Source organism: Salvelinus fontinalis, chromosome 32 (assembly GCF_029448725.1).
Source record: "Salvelinus fontinalis isolate EN_2023a chromosome 32, ASM2944872v1, whole genome shotgun sequence".
In the NCBI taxonomy this organism is placed as follows: Eukaryota; Metazoa; Chordata; class Actinopteri; order Salmoniformes; family Salmonidae; genus Salvelinus; species Salvelinus fontinalis.
In genome coordinates, this window is record NC_074696.1 from 30,603,340 (window position 1) to 30,631,165 (window position 27,826).

A 27,826-nucleotide genomic window follows, 5' to 3' on the forward strand; every position below is an offset into this window, starting at 1 on the left:
ACCTGTAAGCTGACTTTAGGTGTTTCATCCAACACATTGGAGCAGCTGGCTTCCGGGTTAAGCGAGCAGTGTGTCAAGAAGCAGTGTGGCTTGGCAGGGTCATGTTTCGGAGGATGCATGGCTCTCGACCTTCGCCTCTCCCGAGTCCGTATGGGAGTTGCAGCGATGGGACAAGACTGTAACTACCAATTGCATATCATGAAATTGTGGAAAAAATGTGTAAAAAGTAAAAAAAAAAAAATGTTTTAAGTCTGCAGGATATGCACTATGCTTTACTATTACATTTACAGCAAATTACATATTGTAATGCATGTAAAGTCACAAAACATGTTATAGTATGATCTATTGACAGTATACTCTGTTCTACCCTCAGGATTGACAGAAGACCACATGGTGATGGCCGTGGCAGTGTGCTGACCGACCAGCAGGAGTGTGTGTGGTGGAAAAGGTGATGGAATTTATTACGGCTGTTCGAAATAAAGCAGGGCTTTGAGGATAACAATGACACCTTTGCCAACGTAGCATCCATCATCCTACCAACAATCGCCCGCCTTTTGAAGAAGCACAACGTATCTATGAAACACATTTACTTGGTGCCTTTTGAGAGAAAAGACAACCGGGTGAAACAACAGCGAGGTGAGTATGTTCAGGTACAGCACTATATACTGTATAACTGTTTATATTTGATCCAGATGCTACTTCACAATATCGTATTGGAACTATACTTTAAAAATCACTAACCAAAATATATTTTTAGAGGGTGATGGTGCTTGATGCTGCTGTGAACCATCACAAGTATGTCTTTGTTGATGAAGTGGACTTCAACCTGGCAAAAACTTGGCGCTGTGGGCAGAACCTCATCGGCCAACGGGTGACCCTCCAAGTGCCTGGACAACATGGAGGAAACATCTCCATGTGCGCAGCTATATCTGAAGATGATATGGTAGGATGTGGGCCATTTCTTGGATCCTACAACGCTGCACACCTCATTGTTTCTCAATTAAACAGACCTGTCAAGGTTAAGGGGTCACCTATGTCATTGTGTGGGACAATGTCAGGTTCCACCATACAGAGGTGGTTCAGGCATGGTTTTGGACCAATCCCCGATCTGTGACCCTATACCTGCCCCATACTCTCCATTCCTCAAACCTATTGAGGATCATTTTTCTGCATGGTGGTTGAAGGTGTACGATCGCCATCCCCATGAGCGTGCCACCTTGCTTCTAGCCATAGATGAAGCATGGGACGACATCAATGCAGACCAATATCAGGCTTGGATTTGCCATGCCAAAAGGTTTTTCCTGTGGTGCATGAACAATGAGGACATCCACTGTGACTGTGCAGCAGCTAATGGGGATCCTAATAAAAATACCGAATGTGGATGAGAATTTTTGGCCAAATGCTCCAGGCAGGCTTGATGCAAATTAATGTGTGCTAAATGTAATATTTTATTTTCATTCATTGAATTTGTTTAATTTACATTGAACAAAAATATCAAATGCAACATGCAACAATTTCAAAGATTTTACTGTGTTACATTTCATATAACTTCTTCAGGTTAGGGTCTATTTTTCTCCACTTCCAGTCTGACTGACGTGCCCAAAGTAAACAAAAATATAAATACAACATGCAACAATTTCAAAGATTTTACTGAGTTACAGTTCATATATATGTAAATCAGTCAATTTAAATAAATTCATTAGGCCCTAATCTATGGATTTCGCATGACTGGAAATACAGATATGCATCTGTTGGTCACAGACACCTTTAAAAAAAAAAGTAGGGGCGTGGATCAGAAAACCAGTCAGTTTCTAGTGTGACCACCATTTGCCTCATGCAGCGTGACACATCATCTTTGGATAGAGTTGATCAGGTTGTTGATTGTGGCCTCGTCATGGTACCTCTATGCATTCAAATTCCCAATGATAAAATGCAATCGTGTTTATTGTACATAGCTTATGCCTGCCCAGTGGCAGATTTAGGTATGGGCGACATGGGCAGCCGCCCGGGGCGGCATCTTGCCGGGGGCAGCACGGGGCGCCCGCACAAACAAATTCAAAATGGTGACATTTACGCGATTGGTTTTCTATCGCTCATTTGCACGTCACGTCAATGATATCATGTCACCGTGTGGGACTGTGGGTCAATTAACCTTGTCGGAGTGGGCGCCCTGATTCTAGTTTGTGAGCTAGGCAGGCTACTGCCTGGGAAGGTCTCCCACTCAGAAGTACAAGATGGGGAGGAGGGTGGGGGTAGGTTGACCTCAGGTCTCCCCAGTGGAAGCCCGAGGTAGGGGGAGCGGGGGAATCTATCAAATAGCGCACCTCTAACTTTGTACAGTACTAATGCAATTAGTAAAATCAGTCACACTACGAAATGCTACCAAATAAACCATAATTCATTCATAATACTGTGAATATATAGTTTCACAGACATATTGTTGCATGTTTTTCTGGTTTGTGCGAAATCGTTAAGAAAACAATAAAACCAGTCTGCACACCACCAAGGTGAATTGGTTTAGTCTTGATTCTTGGTTGACAGTGTTGGTGGATGGGTAATGTATTGATGCCCGAGTGCCAAATCAACACAAATTTGTTTCTATTTGTCTTTGTTACTTCTTTTTGATATTTCTGAGTCTTACTTTAGTATATATTTTTATATTTATATGGTTTTAAATGTTAGGATTATTTATTTGGTGTTGTTCCAAATGTCTGAATAAAAATTACAGTTAGTGCAGAATGGTGCTTTTTTGGTGGTGGGTGTGGGGGGGGGGGGGGGGGGGGGGGGGGGCCTGAAGGGGAGGGGGGGGGGGGTCACCCAGGGAGCCATACAAGCTAGATCCGTCACTGTAGCCTGCACATACCATAATCCCACCGCCACCATTGGGCACTCTGTTCACAAGGTTGACACCAGCAAACCACTCAGTCACACAAGGCCATACTGCCATCTGCCCAGTGCAGTTGAAACTGGGATACATCCATAAAGATTGCACTTCTCCAGCATGCCAGTGGCCATTGAAGGTGAGCATTTGCCCATTGAAGTCGATTACGACGCCAAACTGCAGTCAGGTCAAGACCCTGGTGAGGACGACAAGCACACAGATTAGCTTCCCTAAGATGGTTCCTGACTGTTTGTGCAGAAATTCTTTGGTTGTGCAAACCCACAGCTTCATCACCTATCCGGGTGGCTGGTCTCAGACAATCATGCAGGTGAAGAAGCTGGATGTGGAGGTCCTAGGTTGGCGTGGTTACACGTGGTCTGCGGATGTGAGGCTGGTTGGACGTAGTGCTAAATTCTCTAAAACGACATTGGAGGTGGCTTATGGTAGGGAAATGAACATTCAATTCTCTGGCAACAGCTCTGGTGGATATTCCTGCAGTCAGCATGCCAATTGACCGCTACCTCAAAACTTGAGACATCTGTGGCATTGTGTTGTGTGACTAAACTGCACATTTTAGAGTGGCCTTTTATTTTCCCCAGAACAACGTGCACCTGTGTAACGATCATGCTGTTTAATCAGCTTCTTGATATGCCACACTTGTCAGGTTGATGGATTATCTTGGCAAAACTGAAATACTCAAAACAAAATTTGAGAGAAATAAGCTTTTTGTGCATATGGAACATTTCTGGGATCTTTGATTTCAGCTCATGAAACATGGGACCAACACTTTACATTTTATATTTTTGTTCAGTGTATTTATTTCAAAACGTTTTTCCTTTTTGATTTAAATTCAAATCACTTCCTGAATTGACTGCCTTCAATTCGAATTGTCCCCGACCCTAATTTCGAAGTATTAGTTCTTCAGTAGTAAAATAGTTCGGAAAGGAATACCACCCACTAGTTTTTTTCAGATAATGATGACGATGTTATTCCTGCCGTCAGTCTCATTTGAGCAAGCAGCGCCTCTTCAACCTCAGGAGGCTGAAGAAATTCGGCTTGTCACCAAAAGCACTCACAAACTTCTACAGATGCACAATCGAGAGCATCCTGTCGGGCTGTATCACCGCCTGGTACGGCAACTGCTCCGCCCACAACCGTAAGGCTCTCCAGAGGGTAGTGAGGTCTGCACAACGCATCACCGGGGGCAAACTACCTGCCCTCCAGGACACTTACACCACCCGATGTCACAGGAAGGCCATAAAGATCATCAAGGACAACAACCACCCGAGCCACTGCCTGTTCACCCCGCTATCATCCAGAAGGCGAGGTCAGTACAGGTGCATCAAAGCAGGGACCGAGAGACTGAAAAACAGCTTCTATCTCAAGGCCATCAGACTGTTAAACAGCCACCACTAACATTTAGTGGCCGCTGCCAACATACTGACTCAACTCCAGCCACTTTAATAATGGGAATTGATGGAAATTATGTAAAAATGTATCACTAGCCACTTTAAACAATGCCACTTAATATAATGTTTACATACCCTACATTACTCATCTCATATGTATATACTGTACACTATACCATCTACTGCATCTTGCCATCTTTATGTAATACATGTATCACTAGCCACTTTAAACTATGCCACTTTATGTTTACATACCCTACATTACTCATCTCATATGTATAGACTGTACACTATACCATCTACTGCATCTTGCCTATGCCGTTCTGTACCATCACTCATTCATATCTTTATGTACATATTCTTTATCCCTTTACACTTGTGTGTATAAGGTAGTAGTTGTGGAATTGTTAGGTTAGATTACTTCGTTGGTTATTACTGCATTGTCGGAACTAGAAGCACAAGCATTTCGCTACACTCGCATTAAAATCTGCTAACCATGTGTATGTGACAAATAAAATTTGATTTGATTTGATTTATGGAAATTATAGATTTTCTGTCAATTTTGTTTGGTAAAGTGTATAGCATAAAGTGAATACTGTAATGTACTGTAATTTACAGTACTGTAGCATATTACTTTCAGCACTCCTAAAGGCGATTTGAAACACGAGTCTTGCATTGTTTGCTTTTGGATTAACTGGTAGTTTAAATTAATAAATTGAAAACATATCAGTATGTTGTTTTGGTGATTAAACTAATGTTCTCATTACATTTCCCAATAAAATTATTTTTAATCAATGGTTGTGTGGTGAGAGATGTTACAATCCAAATTAATGCACAATGACAGGTTTTGAATGAAAGACTGGCTGCGTTGCAAGTGTGACCAGTTTTGAGTGTTGTACTAAGAGTTGCGATAATGTACCACATACTTGTGAAAAGAGTACCAAAGCAATACAAAGAAAAAACTGTAATACACTGAAGAGAAAGAGAGAAATAAAAAGAAGACTGAGGGATGTGTTTTAAGCTAATAGCTAACATTCTGCAATGTGAAACCCTGCAACCAAATCTCATTCAACATCCATAAATAAACCCACTCATCAATGGATTTGCTGTCTTTGTCTCAATTGAGACATCGATTATGTGTTGGAGCTTTTAACCTTTATAAGACAGTGATTGAGGTTTTTGTGAATCACAGTGTATCAATCCGTGTACTGTAGGTATCAGACACCAAACCCCTGTTACCCAACCTCTAGTTTTGTCCACCAGCCAGCACTTGTTGACAATTAACCTGGAGACGAGGTTACCTGCCTGACACCTATAGGCTTCACAATGAAACCACCACTCATATATATCACAACGTGAAATAGGAAAAATTAGGCAGTACAAAGCAATCCTTAGAGACCACAGTATCCTCACGGTTGGGTCTATGAAAATGTTAATTTCCTTTAGCGATCTGTTTGTGTTCATGCTGCAATTTAAAGGGGTCATATTGTTTAGGTTGTACAACAGATGACAGATGTTTTGTGATGATGCTGTCTATACAGACCGGCTCATTGGTTTTCAACATCATCAATGAGGAATATTGATTGATAAGGTCCCAAAAGTTTTGTTATAAATGTGTTTGCACGGATGGTCATTTCAGGAAGATTAATATATAGAGCAATATATTGCAAGGGGACACAGCAAGATTGCCTTGGAAGTGTATGTTAAGGTATAGAGTATTCCCATCTGAGAAGTAGATGCACAATGGATGGCCATTACCCTCATTCTAACATATTAGCTGACACTGTTGTTATTGATTGATTACCATCAGAAATAAATCGTTGACATGATTTTCAAATATAAGAAATAAGAGGCCAATATATGAAAAAAATAAGAAATTAAAAATGTGAAAACATATATATACATAAATAAAAAAGGGCCATTAAACAAAGGGACCTAATAAATGGATTAGATAGATCTGATAATTTCACAAGCTGCTCTATTTCACAACTCACGAGAGCAAAGCACAACCCTACAGAAGATGCTGGTGATATTTATGCTCAATAAAAGTTGAGTACATTCTAAACATCTGGATCGTACATGTATATAAAATGATATAGAGTCAAAGCTCCATCTTATCTCACAACCAAGAGAATGAAGAGATACAAATATGTGGGCTCTGCTTTCTCTACATTTCTGCATGTAACCTTCACTGAGTATACAAAACATTAAGAACACCTGCTTTTTCCCATGACATAAACTGACCAAGTGAAAGTTATAATCCCTTATTGAAGTCACTTGTTAAATCCACTTCAATGTAGATGAAGGGGAGGCGAAAGGTTAAAGAAGGATATTCAAGCCTTGAGACAATTGAGACAGTTTGTGTATGTGTACAATTCATAGTGTGAAAGTCCAAGACAAAATATTTAAGTGCCATTGAACAGGGTATGGTAGTAGGTGCCAGGCGCACCGGTTTGTGTCAAGAACAGCAACACTGCTGGGTTTTTCACACTCAACAGTTTCCTGTGTGCAACAAGAATTAAATCAAATCAATGGTCCCCCAACCACAGGACATCCAGCCAAATTGACACAACTGTTTGAAGCAGTTGGAGTCAACATGGGCCAGCATCCCTGTGGAACACTTTCGACCCTTTGAAGCGTCCATGACACAACAAATTGAGGCTGTTCGGAGGGCAAAATGTGTGTGTGTGTGTGGGGGGGGGGGTTTGCAACTCAATATCAGGAGGGTGTTCCTAATGTTTGGTGTACTCAGCGTACATCAATGTGAAATGAAACAGTGCCACACAGTGGATACATTTTAAATGATTTCTAATGTTCAAATAGTTTGGCACAAAATAGCTTTTCTGAGGAAGGGTTTTCCACACCCAGATTAAGCCAACTCCTGGACAAAAACAAAAAAAAATCTCAATGGAAAATCTGAATCTGTGAAACCAGCCCTAAAAGTTATGTAACCTTAGAATCCGTACGGGAGCCTAACTTTTGTGTCTGACCAGATGATTCTTTAGGTGTTTCAGATATTTTAACATAATTCTTAAATACAAGGCAGAAAAACAACTGAAAAAGCCCCAAGCAATTATCTGAACAAGAAAAGCTTGAATGCTGGCTAATGGCGACAGTAACCTACACTTATTTGTTTTCTAGGTTGCTGACAGCTGACCATTAACACATACCTTGAAAGCAGAGGATCAGTAATGGAGGGTCATTCAAGTAAACTCAGTTTACCTTGTCCATAGACTGCTTACAGGGTAAGAAAACCACTGTCATTTTGTCATTTGCGTTTACTATCCCTTTAACTGTATTTTGCATTTGTGGTTAACCCACCTGTTGTGCTAGATTAGTGTTTTGGGTATACCTACCTACTTACCCACAGAATTTAGGCTTCACACACCTATGTTTTTACTACTAAATCCCTCAAGGGATACTTCGGTGTATTCTCTATACCATGAAGAAAAATACACTACATGACCAAAAGTATGTGGACACCTGCTCATCTCATTCCAAAATCACAGGCATTAATATGGAGTTGGTCTCCCTTTGCTGCTATAACAGCCTTCACTCTTCTGGGAAGGCTTTCCACTAGATGTTGGAACACTGCTGCTATAACAGCCTCCACTCTTCTGGGAAGGCTTTCCACTAGATGTTGGAACATTGCTGCTGGGACTTGCTTCCTTTCAGCCACAAGGATTAGTGAGGTCAGGCACTGATGTTGGGCAATTAGGCCTGGCTCGCAGTCAGTGTTCCAATTCGTCCCAAAGGTGTTTGATGGCCAGGTCAGGTCAGGCCAGTCAAGTTCTTCCACACCGATCTCAACAAACAATTTCTGTATGGACCTCGCTTTGTGCATGGTGGCATTGTCATGCTGAAACTGCAAAGGGCCTTCCCCAAACTGTTGCCACAATGTTGGAAGCACGGAATCATCTAGAATGTCACTTCATGCTGTAGGGTTAGGAAGCGTGATTCATCACTCCAGAGAACATGTTTCCACTGCTCCAGAATCGAAGGCGGCGAGCTTTACACCACTCCAGCCGACACTTGGCATTGCGCATGGTGATGTTAGGCTTGTGTGCGGATGCTCGTCCATGGAAACCCATTTCATAAATCTCCCTATGAACAGTTATTGTGCTGATGCTGCTTCCAGATGCTGTTTGGAACTCAGTACTCGGTGAGTGTTGCAACAGAGGACAGACAATTTTTACTCGCCCGTCCCGTTCTATGAACTTGTGTGGCCTACCACTTCCCAGCTGAGCTGTTCCTCCTCATACACGTTTCCACTTCACAATAACAGCACTTACAGTTGACCAGGGCAACTCTAGCAGGGCAGAAATTTGACAAACTGACTTGTTGAAAAGGTGGCATCCTATGACAGTGCCATGTTGAAAGTCACTGAGCTCTTCAGTAAGGCTATTCTACTGCCAATGTTGGTCTTTGGAGATTGTATTGTTGTGTGCTCGATTTTATACACCTGTCAGCAACGGGTGTGGCTGAAATAGCCAAATCCACTAATTTGAAGGGGTGTCTACATACTTTTGTATATATAATGTAGTACACCCAGAGAACCCTAGGGAAAAGGTAACACTCAACCAAATTCTAAGAACTAGCTTGGAGCTGCCAAGAACACCCCCTTTATCTTTTGTTATAGTTCACAAATAGCTAAAGTGGGTCTTTCAGCAGCAGAGGAAAATGTCCCCCCCCCCCCCCACATCTTTTGGGGAACAACCCCATGAGTAGGGCACTGCCAATGAGGCACTGCCAACATATTCCATAATTGTCTGCACCATTTGAAGGGAGCTTCCAGGCTATAAAGCAGACCTTTGTTGATTATCTGAAGCAGTTCATTCTTAGTTTGTTTTGTAAGTATATGCTCTGGCAAACATCCGTGGTATGGTTTCCAATCAGGTTTAATATGCAGGCAATACTGAGTGACCGAACTGCAGACACAAATAGGATAGGTTTTTAAAAACCTGATTGTGTAGCCCACATCAAATGCTTTTGCTGATAATACAGAATATTAAATATTTGAAATGAAAGGCACCAAGACCCATAGACATATAACCCCTCAAACATTTGAATAATGCTGTCAGTGCTATGCTATTGACACAGCTTCTCCTTGTTTGAAACAGGTTAAACACACAGGCAGGAAAGTTTTCGTTCCATGATACCACATTCTGGACACATCCATGTGAAAGAATGTCCCTGATAAGCCCATGTTCTGGAGTTTTTGTTGTTTTTGCGGTGTTTTATACCATTGGGACTTAAATTACATTTTACATTTAGACTCCACGTAGACGATATACAGCGGGCTAAAATCTAGGCTACTTCGTTTTGATGTATTTAAACTGGAGTTCTCATTTTCTCTTTTTCCGGCTTAAGAGGGTGTGGTTTTCAGAAAGTAATTTCAGTATTTTGTGCCTCGGTATTCTTCTCTCGAAACCAACAGGTTATAGGCTTCTACTGTGTTAACCTATTGAAACAATTTCATCGGCATGTGAAACAACAGAGAGAAATCTAAACTTGACTAGAAACAGTTACATGGTAACTCTTCTGAAATGCATGAGGGACAGTTCGCAGTCAATCAGACGTCCAACCCAAAGTTTCCCGTAGCCAAGATAAATACCATATTTCTTCTCTCTGTCCTCTGCTGGTAACCACCGCCTACTTACTTGCCATTGGACACCTCCTGTTCATATTGGACACGCATTTGTTGCATTCCAGTATATGAGTGGTTGACAAGGCTGACACCGGTCCGGGAGGCGTGACCGACCGATGACTGTCGGAGGGGCACAGGGACTGAGACAGTCGGACGATCATCACATCTTGAAGGTGAAATAACCTGCCGACTGTCCTGCTGCGCTGCGTCTCCAGGAGCCGTCTGGTGTAGTCTAATAAAGTAGGTCTACAGTAGCAGCCTTGAAGAGGAAGAAGAACCACATGCATTGGTATTTCCTCCCTCTTGTCTTGCGCAATAATTTCTAACTTTTTACTTCTCAGGTTAAACAGTGTACGCAAGAAAGAGCATAACTTATTTTAGTGTAGCCTATACCAAATGAAACTGAATGTATGTCAACGGTCCCTCAATTTTTTGACACTGAGCAAATTTCAGGTCAGCTGAGCGCAAACTTGAACGTTGTGAAAATTCTGTGCGGCTTCCAGCACGCGTTTACTGTGAACACTGGGCGTACCTGCTTCAAGTTACAGTTTTAACAGTGGCCAAGTAGTCTTCTGTTGTTATTTGATCACGATGTAGTGGCCTACTGTCAAACAATGGAGAAAATGCATCCCTTAACATTTTAAAAGGGAAATAGCTGTTATATCATTCAGCCTACAGTAGCAGCTAATGTGTGGTGTTCAACGTAGGCCTACATTCCATGAGACTTATGAAAAAACATGCAGGGCTTGACATTATACTGGTTTATCCACTTTATCCACTACTTCAGACAAGGAGGTGACTGTTGTGGTGTTTGATGCAAGAAACCACTTTACAAAATAAAATGCATTATAATTCCCATACCATTATTAGAGAGAATCAGACAAATTATGCTACGCTCTACCTATTGGCTACTTAGTTTATTAAAGCCTATCTCAAAATACAACACTGTCCCTTTAAGACCCGAAAAACTCTTTACCTGACTCGCTTTTCAAAGATGTCTAGATATGTACACGTTTTGTGCTCTTGTAAGAAGTAATCACTCCCCTATTGCTGACTACACATTTTCTATAACTGAGCTAATAACTCACTAACTAGCACAGGATATGAACAAAATGTGGCTACATGCAGCTCTTGCTTTGATCTCAAAACAAGTGCATCTACTCATGGCCACAGCTGTAAACACAGTCCAGTTCAAAGTAAATGGCACAGATCCATATAGCAATGGTCTATTTGCATTAAGGCCTACTGCAGCTCTGATTGGCTATGCCGCACCTGTCTGTGTAGAGTATGGGCTGAGTTGTGCACAATAGAATCCTACTCCTATGCCTACAACAAAATATCTTGCTTGTTTCGGTATGCTGCATTGAAATGGCTAATATTGCTATGATTCGATCACTATTGCCACAGTAAAGGGAAACGTTTATTGTGTGATTTAACAGGGAAACTATAGAAAGGTCAGTGAAATTCTTCTCTCCGTGGGCAGATATTTATTCTGCGCTTCGCGCTGCAGTCTCGGGGCTACTGCAGCTTAGAGGGAACATTGGTCAACATTTTAAGTTATAGTATTTGATGGGGTGAAATGTGTTTTTCTGATTTGTGGAAGAGAGCAGTCAGAAAGGATATTTCTCACTGATTGGTCTGCCTGCCTCTCCTTTTGTCACATACTAAAATATGGGCGATGCTGAAGGGAGAGATGTATACTGTAGGTTTATGTGAGGTCTTGAATTAGTTATTATTGGGTATCAACCAGTTGCTGTCAGTGACGTTTAAGATGAGGGAGGATGATCGTTCTTTTTATGAGCATTGCCTTGTTTCTATTACAGCATATTGGATGACTTTCATTAATATTCCATTGACCCAGCTCAATGTAATATCAATATGTTTAGGCTACTACATGATATTAACATTTTTCCTATACCCATCATGAGGTTGCTACAACCTAGACTATGAATGAAAGTTTACAACAGGTGCACAGGTCAAGAGACAAATTTGAGTAATCAAGGGGACAAAGAGTGATTACATTCAATACCGCCTTGCACACTCTTGCCTGCATCTAGCTGATATAGGATGTAATCATTAGTCCAACAGTTGCAAACAATAATTTATTTTGGACAAATTCTTGAATTAGTTTAAAAAAAACTTTTACCTCTTTTTCCCAATTTCGTGATATCCAATTGGTAGTTACAGTCTTGTCCCATTTCTGCAATTCCTGACTCGGCTAAGGCAAAGGTCGAGTGCCATGCGTCCTGAGAAACACGAACCTGCCAAGCCGCACTGCTTCTTGACCCACTGCTTGCTTAACCCGGAAGCCAGCCGCACCAATGTGTTGGAGGAAACACCACTGGCGACCGAAGTCAGCGTGCATGCGGCCGGCAGTAGCTAGAGCGCGATGGGACAAGGACATCCCGGCCGGACAAACCCTTCCCTAACCCAGACAACGCGGGGACAATTGTGCGCCGCCTCATGGTTCTCCCGGTCGTGGACAGCTACGACACAACCTAGGATCAAACCCGGGTCTGTAGTGACGCCTCCAGCACTGCGATGCAGAGCCTTAGACTGCTGCACCCCTCGGGTTTTAATAAACGTTGTTCAACAGAATTGGCGGAATGAATAATACATCCCTGATCACACGCAAACGCAGTTCACTATCATAGCAGCCGCATACAAACAGCATGAGCATTTTGTTTGTTGCATTATTCCTTCTCTCATCTACATGCTCTCCTCCTCTCACCTTTTCCCTTTGCTTGTGGACTTCAGTGCACAACACATCAGCTGTCTGTAAACAGGTGAAAAAACCTTTTCAAGCCAAACCTTCATTTCATAACTGCTACACACAGCCTAAGTCATTGTCACCATATTAGCTAATCAACCTAGCTACTAGAACTAATGCATTAGTAAATCATGCAGTAGAGTGTACAGTCAGCAAGCAGTTTTGCAGTTACACCGGCTGGCCCCGGTGGGAATAAATTTATAAAACCAAAAGCTTACCTTTACTTGGAAGAGGTCCCGTTTTGGATCGCCATAGCCAGCTAGCTAACATAGCATCCCTCTCTGTTTGAGCTGGGTGTTTGAATGGGCTAAACTAGCAGCTGCATTCGCTAGCTAAGTTAAAGTGAAAAAAAATACATCTCTCTCTCTCTCTTGGTTCTCCTTAATTATTTAATTTAAAAAAATATTAAAAACTGTTCCAATATTTTCTTTCTCTCTCTTTGAGTCAACTACTCACCACATTGTATGCTCTGCAGTGCTAGTTAGCTAGCTGTAGCTTATGCTTTCAGTACTAGATTAATTCACTGATTCTTTAATTGGGTGAACAACATGCCAGTTCATGCTGCAAGAGCTCTGATAGGTTGGAGGACGTCCTCTGGAAGTCATAACTACTGTGTAAGTCTATGGAAGGGGGTGAGAACCATGAGCCTCCTAGGTTTTGTATTGAAGTCAATGTATCTAGAGGAGGACAGACGCTAACTGTCCTCCGGCTACACCATGGTGCTACCCTACAGAGTGCTGCTGAGGCTACTGTAGAACTTCTTTGCAAAACTGTGTTTTTATTAAATTATTTGGTGACGTGAATATATTTATTATAGTTTAATCTAAATATGATACATTTTTTAATGTTTCACTTTTTATTTATATGAAATTCACTGAGGAGGAGCCTCCACGGGTGTCAACAATATTTTCCGGCCACGGGTGCCACAGTGTAAATCCCTCAGTCGCATAAGCCATAGGCAAATACTTGACAGGGTTGAAAATAGGAAATAGGTGTTGATTAAATTATATTACTTGACTGCATATGCCTTGTTATCATGTCATCTTTTTTTAAGAATCCCGTTTTTGAAAGTGTTGCAACTAAGTTGCTGTTCATAAGCAACTCTGTTTTATCAGATGTGGGCATGTGGCCAATATCTGCTAAAAAAGTTAAAGTTACTGTGTAAACATGTCTGATAGTGCTTTGTGGTTGGATGACATACATATGCTGTATGCTTCTGAAAATACATTCTTTCACCAGTTCAGGAAATTAAAACTTGATTGCTTGATTAAAAACAGATTTGCATGTTTAGTTGGTACGCTCCCATGACATTTTACGTTCTAGTCATTTATCAGACGCTCTCATCCAGAATGATTTACTGGAGCAGTTCGAGTTCAGTTTATACATGGCACTGCTCAGGAAGATATCTGACCTCTGTTCATCTTCAAGGTTGAAGAGTTCATGTTGTTCCTCTCCCTGTTCCTCTCCCTGTTCCTCCCCCTCCAATGTTAACTGCAGATTAACTGCAGATTAAGGCTAACTACTGTTAATAAATTGTCAGGTCTGCTGCAGGAATCGAAACATGTCTGGTGTATTCTGGCCTCCTGTCCCAGGCCTTGGTGTCCTAGCCAGGTAGGGCCAGCATAAAGGGTGTCCTCTGTTTGCCTGGTTAAACCAAACTGAACATGAACTCACCAGGGTAGTCCTCTCTACTGAGGTGGCAGCATTTTACAGAGGGGCTGTGAAGAAGGGACCTTCACTTGGACTAGAGACTCATTTTAAAGTAATTGAACTGCTGAAGCAAGTAGTGTGATGTGTTGATTATTTTTTTAAATAATAATTTTCATTGCCATTTCATTCAACATTCAAAGTTTTCATAGCCTGCGCTGATTGCCAATTGCACACACCCCAAATGCTTATTGTCTTGTTCATTGTTTCCGTTTTTTCATAATTGCACCTAATTGAAGGAACTTTTTTAACCTGTGTGTCAGTTATGTTTGGGGAGTCCTCCAGCAAAGGTGATGTTTTTACTGCCAATAGTTTTACTTGCACTGCAGTTTTCAAATAAATTGTCATTTTGAACCTATTTTTGTTCTTAGTTATTGTTTTTAAGCCTTTTAAGTGTCAGCATTCAGAGCTGGCCTAGTTTAAATGTCTTTCTAATGGTGTTGCCCTCCTCTTTCAGTTGCCAGTCTCCTGAAGCTGTCCAGTCATCAACAATAACAGTCCATCTGTCAAACCATCCCTCATGGCAACGATCGTCATGGAGCGGATTGGGCGTCTGTTCATCAACCTCCAGCAGGTAAGGGCGGTGCCCCAGATGCTGACAGAGGCCGCCCCCTCCATGCCAGGCACGCTACGGGACACCGAAGTTCCCGGGTTCTTCAGAGAGCGCTACATCCACGCCGGCTACCGACCGCTCCACCAGGGCTGGAGGTACTGTAACATGTACTACAATACTCATAATGCTATGTACATCATATCCGGTTTTATCATAGTAAAGACATCTCTTAAAGAAGCGAACATAATGGTGTCCCGTCTCTTGATCAATACAGGTACTACTGCCTGTCGCTGTTCCAGCGTCACAACGAGACCATCAACGTGTGGACCCACCTGCTAGGGTCTTTCCTGGTCCTGGTCAAGTTCCTACAGCTAGCTGAGACGGTGGACTTCATCGATGACGCCCACGCCTGGCCCCTCCTCATTCTCCTGCTGTCCTCCCTGGCCTACATGGCCTGCAGCACTGTAGCCCACCTCCTGGCTGCCAAATCAGAGTTCTACCACTACTGCTTCTTCTTCCTGGATTATGTAGGAGTGGCTCAGTATCAGTACGGCAGCGCCGTGGCTCACTTCTACTATGCTGTGGAACCAAACTACCACCAGTGGGTCTCCCCAGTCTTCATGCCCACTGCCACCTTCCTCTGCTGCTTGTCCTGCCTGGGCTGCTGCTATGGGAAGTATCGCAACTACAGCCTGCGGGTCTGGGTCCGGAAGGTGGGGCAGGTGATTCCCTCGGCTATGGCCTATGCCTGGGATACTAGTCCGGTGTTCCACCGCCTCCTCCGGTACCTCTGGACCACGTCGCACAGTGATGACATCGCTGCCCCGGCCAGTGGCATAGTCGGCGACGCGGCTATATCCTTCCATGGGAGCCAGGTAGCCTTCTTCCTGTCCAGTGCGTTCTTCTTCACCAACCCCTTCCCAGAGCGTCTGTTCCCAGGCCACTGTGACTTCCTGGGGCAGGGCCACCAGCTGTTCCACGTCTTCCTGGTTATCTGTACTCTCTGTCAGATCCAGGCCTCTCACCTGGACTACCTGGGCCGAAGGCCGCTCTACACACAGCTACACGGAGAGGGAGCAGCCACTGTCTATCTGGTGCAGTATGGAGCCACGCTGGTGGCCTGTGTCTGCATAGCAGTCTTCATTGCAAGGAAAGTAAAACGGTTGCTTAACTGCAGAGATAAGTCCAAATGAACTGGGTAGGTCACTGTGTAGGAGACTTACAATCACTTCCCAGTGGGAAAAACTGGTTGAAATCGGTTGACGTTATTACAGCCAAAAATGTTTGCCCAGTTTTGCCCGCTGGGTTGGTACCAAAGTTATCAATGTGGCCTTGTTCGACTCGACACACACTGCCTTCCTTAGCCTGCTCGAGTTTGTTTCTATAATATTATGTTTCTCTACAGCACCTGTGTCCTTGACGATAGCAGTATGTCTAATCATGTCTCAATGCTTCTGTTACACTTGTGCTAGTTTTGTTCCATGATGCTTTTTTTTTTGTTTTTACAACAACGTATGTCTAACTACTGCCAAGAAACATTGTGATATGAGTCCTTGTCAGCACTCAAACAATGACATGAATTTATCTTAAAGGGATAGTTTATTCACTTTCAAAGTAGTATTATGTTGTTCGAAAAGGAAGCATACTGTGTAGTGGGTGTGATTCTGAATATCAACAATATTGCTAACTATTCTTTTTAATGCCGATCAATCTATCCACGATCAATCTATCCACGATCAATCTATCCACGATCAATCTATCCACGATCAATCTATCCACACTTTTATAGGCAGACAAATTGACTTACCCACATTGCACTTTTCCACCTATGAGAGTATAAACTGGGTATTTCTCATGTGGGGTCACAAACCAAGGCTGTACTGGACCAACTGCTGAGAAAGTGTATTAATTAATCTGTCAATGTAAACCTTATGTCTAATCTGACATACATGTACAGTGGCAAGAAAAGTATTTGAACCCATTGGAATTACCTGGATTTCAATTTGATCTTCATCTAAGTCACAACAATAGACAAACACAGTCTGCTTAAACTAATAACACACCATTTCTGCTATTTTTCTTGTCTATATTGAACACATAATTTAAACATTCAGAGTGTAGGTTGTAAAAAGTATGTTAATTCTTAGGCTAATGACTTCTCCAAAAGCTAATTGGAGTCAGGAGTCAGCTAACCTGGAGTCCAATCAATGAGATGAGATTGGAGATGTTGGTTAGAGCTGCCTAGCCCTATAAAAAACACTCACAAAATTTGAGTTTGCTGTTCACCTGTTCAGCCTTGATGTTCATCAGTCCACAGTAAGATAAATTGTGTATAAATGGAGAAGATTCAGCACTGTTGCTACTCTCCCTAGGAGTGGCCGTAAGGGAAAGATGACTGCAGGAGCACAGAGCAGAACGCTCAATGACGTTAAGAAGAATCCTAGTGTCAGCTAAAGACTTACAGGAATCTCTGGAACATGTTAACATCTCTGTTGACGAGTCTACGATACGTAAAACACTAAACAAGAATGGTGTTCATGAGGACACCACGGAAGAAGCCACTGCTGTCCAAAAAAAACATTGCTGCACGTCTGAAGTTTGCAAATGTGCACCTGGATTTTCCACAACGCTACTGGCAAAATATTCTGTGGACAGATACATCTAAAGTTGAGTTGTTTGCAAGGAACACACAACACTAGGTGTGGAGAAAAAAAAAGCACAGCACACCAACATCAAAACCTCATCCCAACTGTAGAGTGTGGTGGAGGGAGCATCATGGTTTGGGGCTGCCTCAGGACCTGGACAGCTTGCTATCATTGACGGAAAAACGATTTTGTTTTTCAGGAGAATGTAAGGCTATCTGCCAATTGAAGCTCAACAGAAGTTGGGTGATGCAACAGGACAATGAAGAAAATACGCCTTCTGGAGTGGCCCAGTCAGTCCTGACCTCAACCCAATTGAGATGCTGAGGCATGACCTCAGGAGAGTGGTTCACACCAGACCTCCCAAGAATATTGCTGAACTGAAACAGTTGAGTAAAGAGGAATGGTCCAAAATTCCTCCTAACCGTTGTGCAGGTCTGATCCGCAACTACAGAAAACGTTCAGTTGAGGTTATTGCTGCCAAAGGAGGGTCAATCAGTTATTAAATCCAAGGGTTCACATACCTTTTCCACCCTGCACTGTGAATGTTTACACTGTGTGTTCAATAAAGATGACAACGTATAATTATTTGTGTGTTATTAGTTTAAACAGACTGTCTATTGTTGTGACTTAGATGAAGATCAGATAAAATTTGACATTTTATCCAGAAATCCAGGTAATTCCAAAGGGTTGACATACTTTTCTTGCCACTGTATACACAGTATATTTTTATAGTAAGCACCTTGTGTAGTCACTGTATTATGTCAACATGCTGTATTATGTCAACATGTTCTTGTTGTGCCTTGAGAGTATTTATCTTTTACATAACAGGAGATGACGAAGCCCATCACTAGCCTGGTCCCAGATCTGTTTGTGCGGTCTTGCCAACCCTTATTGTCATAGAGCAAACCAATCTGGAACCGGGCTAGCCTATCACTGAACAAAGCCTTAACAAAGCGAATTAGAATAATGTAAACTTTTCTAGTCTTTTCTATATTGGGGGGCGGGTGAATCTAACAGTGCTTTTTTTTCTTTATGTATTTGTCACTTTGCTGTAACAGTTGTTTTTACTTGCTCACTTTAATCCTAGAATATATTTGTTTAGTTGTTCTCTGGTCTGGAAAAGTCCTGACCTTCTGTTGACTGAGTTTTGAAAGCTACTGTGTCATATTGAACATTTTCAATTGACATGGTGTCAAATGATGTATGTAATGGTCGTGATCGTACAGTAATACATGATTAGTTCATAATCTGTAAATTGTTGGTGCGTTTACGTGTTCCATTGCTACCTTTTTCTTTTGAGTGACCATGAGGGGGAAAAGGAAAATGTGTTCCCTCTTACCCTGGCTTCCCACTGCCAGGACTGGTAAGAACTCTCTCTCTCTCGCTCGCCACAGTGCTGTGATGCAATCCGGCTTTGTTAATGTTTACCCTTTGTCCATTACTCTCTGATTTCCAATTGTTTTGAACGTGGCAGAAGTCATGCTGGATTGACAGCATGGTCAATGTACTCAACCTATTCTAGCCCATGGTGTTGAATGTTTATCTTTGAAAAGAGACCTTTAAACCCTGACTTGGATCACACACCCACTCCACTGAATAGCAGGATGGTGATTGCTTTGCAACACTTGCAGTTAGCCACTGCTTCCTTCCAAGACACAACTTGTGTAATGTTTATGGCCGATGAGCACCGATACGTTTTATCTATAGTTTATCTTCATAGGATTGAAAAGGATTTGCAAGTAGATTGTCGACGTGATTCATTATGAAGACTGCTTGCTAGCTAAGATTTAGAAAGTATGACATTGACATGATCAGTTCAATCAAAGATATGATAGATATAACGTCATTTTATCTGTGGCCAATGACCATGAGCCTTCTTGGATGGGCACTTCTATTGTAACTCTATGGCAGCACCCAAGGGGCTTGCATTTTTGAGCTCTGCCCATAGATTTTGCGGCGACGTAGTATCCCCATGAGTGACAGAACACTGAGCCAATCACGGCGTAACTAGAGAATATTACCAACCCCTAAGCTCTGTATTTTCCTCTGGCTGCCCCACCACCACAGAAAGCACTAGGCTTAAACACCTGCATTTTGGAGCTTACTCAAGCAAGCAAAACAAGAGCATGTTTGTATGTCTTTATTAACTCAATAATTGTTCGTTTATACATTGTTTGCAAACTGATATGTGACATATTAATACCCCCAAAAATATTTTATATATAAAATGTGTGTGTACCAGTCAAAAGTTTGGACACACCTACACATTCAAGGGTTTTTCTTTATTTTTACTATTTTCTACATTGTAGAATAATAGTTCATAGTTTGGATGTCTACACTAACACACATGGAATCATGTAGTAACCAAAAAAGTGTTAAACCAATCAAAATATAATTTATATTTGAGATTTTTCAAAGTAGCCACCCTTTGCCTCGATGACAGCTTTGCACAACAGTGGCCACCTGTCTACGGCCTACACCATCTCATCTGGTTTGCGCTTTTGCGCTTAGTGGGACTATCATTTGTTTTTCAACAGGACAATGACCCAACACACCTCCAGGCTGTGTAAGGGCTATTTGACCAAGAAGGAGAGTGATGGAGTGCTGCGTCAGATGACCTGGCCACCGCAATTACCCAACCTCAACCCAATCGAGATGGTTTGGGATGAGTTGGACCACAGAGTAAAGGAAAAGCAGCCAACAAGTGCTCAGCATATGTAGGAACTCCTTCCAGACTGTTGGAAAAGCATTCCAGGTGAAGCTGGTTGAGAGAATGCCAAAAGTGTGAGCTGTCATGCACATTTGTGGCCAGCTGGAGGTCATTTTGCAGGGCTCTGGCAGTGCACCTCCTTGCACTGAGGCGGAGGTACCGGTCCTGCTGCTGGGTTGTTGCCCTCCTACGGCCTCCTCCACGTCTCCTGATGTACTGGCCTGTCTCCTGGTAGCGCCTGCATGCTCTGGACACTACGCTGACAGACACAGCAAACCTTTTTGCCACAGTTCGCATTGATGTGCCGTCCTGGATGAACTGCACTACCTGAGCCACTTGTGTGGGTTGTAGACTCCGTCTCATGCTACCACTAGAGTGAGTGCACCGCCAGCATTCAAAAGTGACCAAAACATCAGCCAGGAAGCATAGGAACTGAGAAGTGGTCTGTGGTCACCACCTGCAGAATCACTCCTGTTTTGGGGGGTGTCTTGCTAATTGCCTATAATTTCCACCTTTTGTCTATTCCATTTGCACAACAGCATGTGAAATTTATTGTCAATCAGTGTTGCTTCCTAAGTGGACAGTTTGATTTCACAGAAGTGTGATTGACTTGGAGTTACATTGTGTTGTTTAAGTGTTCCCTTTATTTTTTTGAGCAGTGTATATATTTTAGCTAAACACGTGAAGCACAAAACAACTAGAGAACATGACAGGTGGCCACTGCTCTAAGACAAGTCAGAAATCCTAACAATTTGCAGGGCATTCACATTCCAATACTTTGTTAACTTCATGGCATTTGTAAAAATAAATAAAAAACGACTTGAAGCCCACACCCTTTTCCTTTCGTTATTACTGCAACCTCAAACTCACCTCGCCCAATGAAATTGCAAGGAAGGATGTAACCGTTACGTTGCTGTCATTTCTGTCTCCAAGCATTTCACGCAGCTCAGCAGAGGGGCAGTGTTGAACTCTAGGCGACTGCTTCCTACATGTGGAGAGGCAAAGCGTCTGAACTGAAACACAAATGATATGTATTGGTATGCCACGAATCCATGTGAATAGTGGGTATCCATCCATTGTCTCCATATTGTATAGTGTTCCCGTTATATCCCTTGAAATAATGTAACATTTGGAGCCTATTTTAGTAACCCTAGGATTTGGTTTGAATGATGTAACATTGACACCTTACAGCCTACTACCGTTCTATGCTCCATTACAGTGCTGAAATTATCATTGTATTTGTCCTCTGCTTGTGCTCTTCATTAATGACTGAAACTGATCCACAGTGTGATTGGTAAATTCCGAAATGGGATTGTTAGCCTAAGGGCGTTAAGTGCGCAAATTATAATCTTGACACCAGTATACCAATGGGCATTTTAGGCTTAGTATCTGTTTTACATGTCAGCCTCTCTGTCCAGACAGATCTGTTTGTCTGAACACAGTTTCATCTCTCCATATTCTTTGACTTTGAGATCACAATGCTTCCCTTCAATGATCACAAGCAGTCCCATCCTGATGTAGACACTGATCAATAAATGGTTGTTGAATTATGCTTATTGACCAGGCTTGCCAGGACACAGTTTGGGAGTCTGATTCCAGTCTTGGCCCTCTTCCTGGTTTGTTCAGTGCATTTAGCTACTGCTGCCTGCCAAGCCACCCAGCTCAGCGCCTCTTTATCCCATGTAGGAAAAACCTGAATCAGCAGACAAAGCTGGAGCTAACCCTACGCTTGGACTCTGTCCACATTACCCCTGCTGCCTGGCTCACTGCCCTGCCAGTGATCAATGTCTATATCACCATGCCAAGCTCAACTAGTTTCATTAGCCTACTGTTCACCGTTACATCAGTTACACAGAGACCATAGTAGTCTTGATTTAGATTTACAAAGATCTGTTATTTGCTTTCAGTCCCAACGGGAGGTCTTATCATAATCCATTATTGCACCTGAGTTTACCCAATTTACTTGGACAGTGTTGATCACAATAACAAAATGATTTCCTTGAAATAGCCTAGGTGGGGTTGGATTGTTTATGCTTAGTGACAGTCAGTGGAACGGGGACTTTGAGGAGGATTTGTAATCAAGGCACATTGGCTCAGTTGATTGTTGAGTAAAAGTTGTCAAAAATATAAATAGTAAAGTTCAGATACTCCATAAAACTACTTGAGTAAAAATACTTTAAAGTACAACTTAAGTAATTTAGACCACTGCCCTTCATGTTCATATAGTCTCAAACAAAAAAGCTGAAAAAAGTATTTATAAATTGGATATGGGTAATCATTTTATTCCAGGCTGTTTAACTTTACTACACACTGGACTATATGCCAATAACAGGCTAGATTTACATGTCACAGTCCCATCAAATAGCCTACTAGTACAACATCAATCTACACAAAGGACTAAAGAGTTGCACTGGCCCTTTAAACCACACAGCAAATAGAAGCCTTTCAGCGGCGGGAGGCGATTGATCGTAGTCTTCAGCAAGAGAGCTATTCGCGGTTCGTGTGACAACACAAAGGGATATCGAGAATCGCAATCATGGGCGTCAAATTGTATTATACCACCGTTACTGCATCCAGAGAGGTGAGATGAAACGGAAATTCATTGATATATTATATTCTTGCAGGTGGATACATTTCTAATGGACCCTTTATGGACCAGTCTGAAAGACACACCCAACGCCCTGTCAACGATCCATCCCAGGATCTGATCAGCATATATACAATGCGAATGTTCCATGTTTTAGATCAAGAATGTAATTGTTTGCATGTGTGGCATAATTTATAATTCAGTCCACCATACAATCGCAACGTTTTTGAAGAACGACTTTATTTAGAAATGAACAAAACAGACCAGGAAATGCAAACTCACCCCGAAAATGGGGACGGAAGTAATATAGTTCTGCTTAATTTCCTCTGTCTGCGTTTGGCGGTAGATCACACGAACATATTCGAATAATGAGGACATGTTACCGGTAATTGCATATTTTTCGCATTCTGCAATTTACCTGATATAATCGCTGCATGTCTTGACAAGTGCAACTAGGTTAGCATACTTGTCAGCAATGGCTACCGTATACCTGTCTGCACTGTGGATGTGAACTATTTGTGCCGTCTAGAAGCATTATAAACAGACAGGATTTCGCTTTTAGTGGAATTTCTGAAATTGATACAGATGTTGCAGCGTACTAACCAAAGAGTTTGCATTCGCTCAAGCGTGAACTCAGTGTATCAATTTATGCAAAATATCGCGGTTAAACATCTGGTGTCAATTACAGGGGGATTTGTTTTTCGGTGGCCTCTGCATTGTACTGCCAATTTATCCATAGCCTATAACCATCGGGTCATGATTCACGATCTTTTTTAATCGAAGACTTTGAAAATGTTTAGCCATAAATTATGTAATTTCACCTCCTCTACAAAAAAGTAAGGGATTCGGTTTGGCCCAAGCTTTCCTCTTGTTTTCTCATGGTAATTTTAATCGGCTTTCAGTAGTGCGTGGTGTGTCTTCCTGCCTTGCCCATTGAATGCCAGGCTGCATGTAGTTGGTGGGTGAAGTAGACGTGGTTACACATAGCAAACACCCCCCACCCCCAACTTCCTCAATCCGGCCCAACAAGATAGCGTTGCACAATTAATCATCAACCACACATTAGCTAAACCCTTTTAGCTTTTAAAGGCAAAGCAGACTACTTCGATCTACTTAGCCATTTCGTGTCTCTCTGTCAGGATAATCATAGAAGTGCTAATGCTACCCACCTATCTCCCTTAACAGCAGACATTAACAAAACAGATCTCTGACCGTTTGGTGCCTGGTACTACAAGTAAAGCTTGCACCCTTTTCACACTATCTTACCAAACTGTACCCTGCTGTCACTGATATGTCTTTTCACATTGTCCTTTTCAGCGCTATGTTAAATGTATAATCAGGCCAGTACTGCTAAACTCAGTTTAGCTAGGCTCAGTAGTGTGAAAAGTGCAATGGATCTCTGGTCCTGAACTGACCCTTTCCTCTCCCCCTCCAGGTGAAGTCTCAGCAGGCGGAGGTGATGAGGATCCTGGACAGTAAGAGCATCCAGTACGAGCTGATTGACATCTCAGTGGGCGGGGAGGTCAGGGACGAGATGAGAAGCAAGGCAGGGAACCCCACGGCTGTCCCGCCACAGATCTGCAATGAGGACCAGTACTGTGGGGTAAGGAAGGGAGAATTAATATTTGTGCGATATGATAGGGTTGAGTGTTTATCTAAAGGTTATGAGGACATAAGTATAGATGAAAAGGTGGGTAACTGTTAACTTAGATGGCATAAGCATGTTATGACCCCTTTATAATACCTTATACTCTGTTTGGTCTCTTTCCTCCAGAACTATGAGATGTTTTCTGACGCAGTGGAGGAGGACAAAGTGGAGCAGTTTCTGAAGATGGCGTGATGAGGATGAGTCGTGTGTCGTTGTCGTCCAGTCCCCCCCAGGGAGGCTCGTTGACTACCCCTCTGCCGCACTGGCGGTGCCCGCTCTCTTTCTCAATGCCATGATGAATGCCAAATACAACCAACCAATCAAAAGGCACACGCACCCCTTCCCACCCCACCCCGCTGGACTTACCTAACCACTGGTGAAATGATTGTGTATGTTTTATACGGCACTTATTATGTTCTCCCCGTTTCTTTCGTCACTGTTTCCCTTTTTGGTCCTTTCTGCTCAAGATCTGGGTTCAAATACTTTCAAATCATTTTAAATGCTTGAGTGGTACTTTTTTGAAGCTTTCCTGTAGCAATTGAACCAATAGAAATGTCCAAAAAAGGCAAACACCACCCACCTGGCACTCCATGCAGACAAAAGCAAATGCTTAAATATTTGTATTTGGAATAGTATTTGAACCCAGGCTTGCCTGGTCCAATGTGTTCATGTCACTAATCAGTCCGAGTCTGGTCTGTGGGATCAATGGAGCTGCCTAATCTAGATGTGTGGTAATTAGGTCAAATAATCTGGGCTGTACATGTTACCAATGTAGGTCCACTAATCAAGAGGCTAACATTCACCAGGAATCGATCTTGGCATGAAATGACCCTTTTATTCCCTATATTGACCTGGTCAAATGTAGTGCACTACGGCTGCGTTTACTTAGGCAGCCCAATTCTGATATTTTTTTTTCACTTATTTTATTTTTGACCAATCACATCAGATCTTTCCACACAGATCATTTTCAGAGCTGATCTGAAAAAATATGTTTCAGATTTAGGCTGTCTATCTAAACACAGCCTATGTAGGGAATAGGGGCCATTTCATACCCAGACCAAACAAACAGAATACTTGGTTACCATGACTTAGATTTAACGGTGTTTGTCTTTTCCTTACCTGTCCCACTTGACTTCCATGTTGTTCATATCGACAGACAAGTCATTTTCAAAATGTACTTGGGCCTACTGTAGACATCAACATGGATAGGAGAACGTAGCATGGAGAACGTAGACGCCAACAATCACAGAACCTTAAAGAAATGTGAATTGTGGTAGAAACAGAATAAGTGAACTGAATTCTACTTTGGTCCAAAACATTTCAATGCCTAGCATGCTAATGGTGTCAAAGGTCCATGCTGGAAAGGTGAGTCCATTGTGGAGAGTTACAGAATATGGTAAAAACAGACACAGCATTTCATAGTGTTAAACTTGGTGCCAATAAATAGGTGAGAACGTGCTTTACAGCTAGATACAGTCACTTTTGACCTCAATATAGTCTTACTTTACTCTCTGTTACTGCATTCCAAAGACTGCTGTATTTTTTTAAGAGACCACTTGCATTTGCTGGGAATTACCTGATCGTCAATCATTGGTCTTACATAGATATAAAATAGACATATTTATAGGACATTGTCGCAAAAATACATAACACTGTTACTGGTACTACAGCTGTACATCCTTACTGTAAGAGAACTGAGTTTGATATTATAATCCCCTGAATTTATAAGCCCCAATGACTGTTTAGGACTTGTTACTGTTCTATCTGTGGTAATGTGTAATTCAATCTTGAACCAGCTTGAAGATGCAGTAAAGACAACTATGCATATTAACCTCTGCCTCACATTCCCACTGTTTTACTGATGTTTGGCTCCTGAGTGGATAAAGAAAGTGTTTCAGATTGAACTGACACAATCTCATTCTTAGATAAAACTAACTCACCCCATGGGGAAAGTTGAAGGCCTCACTTTTAATGCTTCAAGTGTGTACTCCTCTTTCTTCCAACTGGTTTCTCTTCCAAGGGATGTTGTAAAAAACGTATGTGCCGTTTCATGTGTAGAGTCCCACATCTTTTACCCAGTATGTCATCCTCGCTTAAAAAAATATACATATTGCGCCCAATGTAATCTTTGTGCTAGAGCATACCTATCATTATAACCTCTGGTTCCACACATAGGAACCTTGATTTTCATCTATCTCAGACAAAGTCTGGCAATGCACCACCACACGCATAGTAAATCTGGGTATGTAGGTGTGGCACCTCTATTCTGTAATGGCAGCCTTCACAGACAATGTTTGTCATTTGATGCTGGTTGATGTGTTATTGGTCAATGATGTGTAGCTATTCTCTATCAACTATATGTTCAACATTCCATGTCTCTCTCTTCGAACTATTGCTTTGCCCCTTTGGCCAAAATAAAAAATAAAATAAAAATATAGGGAATGAGATGCTGTTGTCTTCCAAGAAGATTGGGAAAAAGGGTCAAATAAGTATTATGGTTCAAATAAAAAGGAATTATGGCCAATAGGTCTATTTGTGTTTTAAAATGTGAATCAAGGACTCAGTTGTCACTTCAAAAACGAGTTGATTAATTTGGTCTTGAGTGTGTTATGAACATATTCTTCATTGTACAATAAATAGTATTACAAATACGATTGCAAAGCTGTCAAAACAGAGAGAAGGAAAAACATATTGTAAAAAGGACACAGTACATATAATATACATGCAGTATATTCATCAGATACTATATTGATTCAGTGGTATTTTTCTTACGGCTCTCTGATATCTTGATTACGGCAGCCTTTCCATTTGCGGTTCACGTCATCTCATTGAGGAATGTTACAAGGCCCTGTGCCCCTTCAAATTACACCTCTTCAAATTAGTTGATTCGGCTATTTCAGCCACATCCGTTGCTGACAGGTGTATAAAATCGAGCACACAGCCATGCAATCTCCATAGACAAACATTGGCAGTAGAATGGCCTTACTGAATAGCTCAGTGACTTTCAACGTGGAACCTTAATAGTATGCCACCTTACAACAAGTCAGTTCATTTAATTTATGCCCTGCTAGAGGTGTCCCAGTCAACTGTAAATGCTATAATTGTGAAGTGTAAACATCTAACGGCTCAGCCGCGAAGTTTTAGGCCACACAAGCTCACAGAACGGGACCACCGAGTGCTGAAGCGCATAGTCTGTAAAAATCGTCTGTCCTCGGTTGCAACACTCACTACTGAGTTCCAAACTGCACCATGCGCAATGCCAAGCGTCG

At 42.0% G+C, this 27,826-nt stretch overlaps 1 protein-coding gene and 1 pseudogene across 1 annotated transcript; both read left to right on the forward strand.

Moving 5' to 3' along the window:
• The first annotated feature begins 10,218 nt into the window (after positions 1 to 10,218).
• On the forward strand, positions 10,219 to 21,152 carry LOC129831071 (membrane progestin receptor alpha-B-like; annotated as a pseudogene).
• A 1,608-nt stretch (positions 21,153 to 22,760) lies between these two features.
• LOC129831072 (SH3 domain-binding glutamic acid-rich-like protein 3) lies at positions 22,761 to 27,004 on the forward strand. Its single transcript, XM_055894092.1, has 3 exons — positions 22,761 to 22,903; positions 24,345 to 24,512; positions 24,684 to 27,004. The coding sequence occupies exons 1-3, from the start codon at positions 22,859 to 22,861 to the stop codon at positions 24,747 to 24,749; spliced, it is 279 nt and encodes a 92-aa protein (XP_055750067.1). The 5' UTR covers positions 22,761 to 22,858; the 3' UTR covers positions 24,750 to 27,004.
• Positions 27,005 to 27,826: the final 822 nt, after the last annotated feature.

What these genes read in the sequence shown, in the direction of transcription:
- LOC129831072 (XM_055894092.1), top strand. Translation starts at nt 22,859, where the DNA reads ATGGGCGTCAAATTGTATTATACCACCGTTACTGCATCCAGAGAG. An exon ending in CCGTTACTGCATCCAGAGAG is followed by an intron (nt 22,904 to 24,344) that starts GTGAGATGAAAC and finishes CTCCCCCTCCAG; the next exon opens with GTGAAGTCTCAGCAGGCGGA. An exon ending in ATGAGGACCAGTACTGTGGG is followed by an intron (nt 24,513 to 24,683) that starts GTAAGGAAGGGA and finishes TCTTTCCTCCAG; the next exon opens with AACTATGAGATGTTTTCTGA.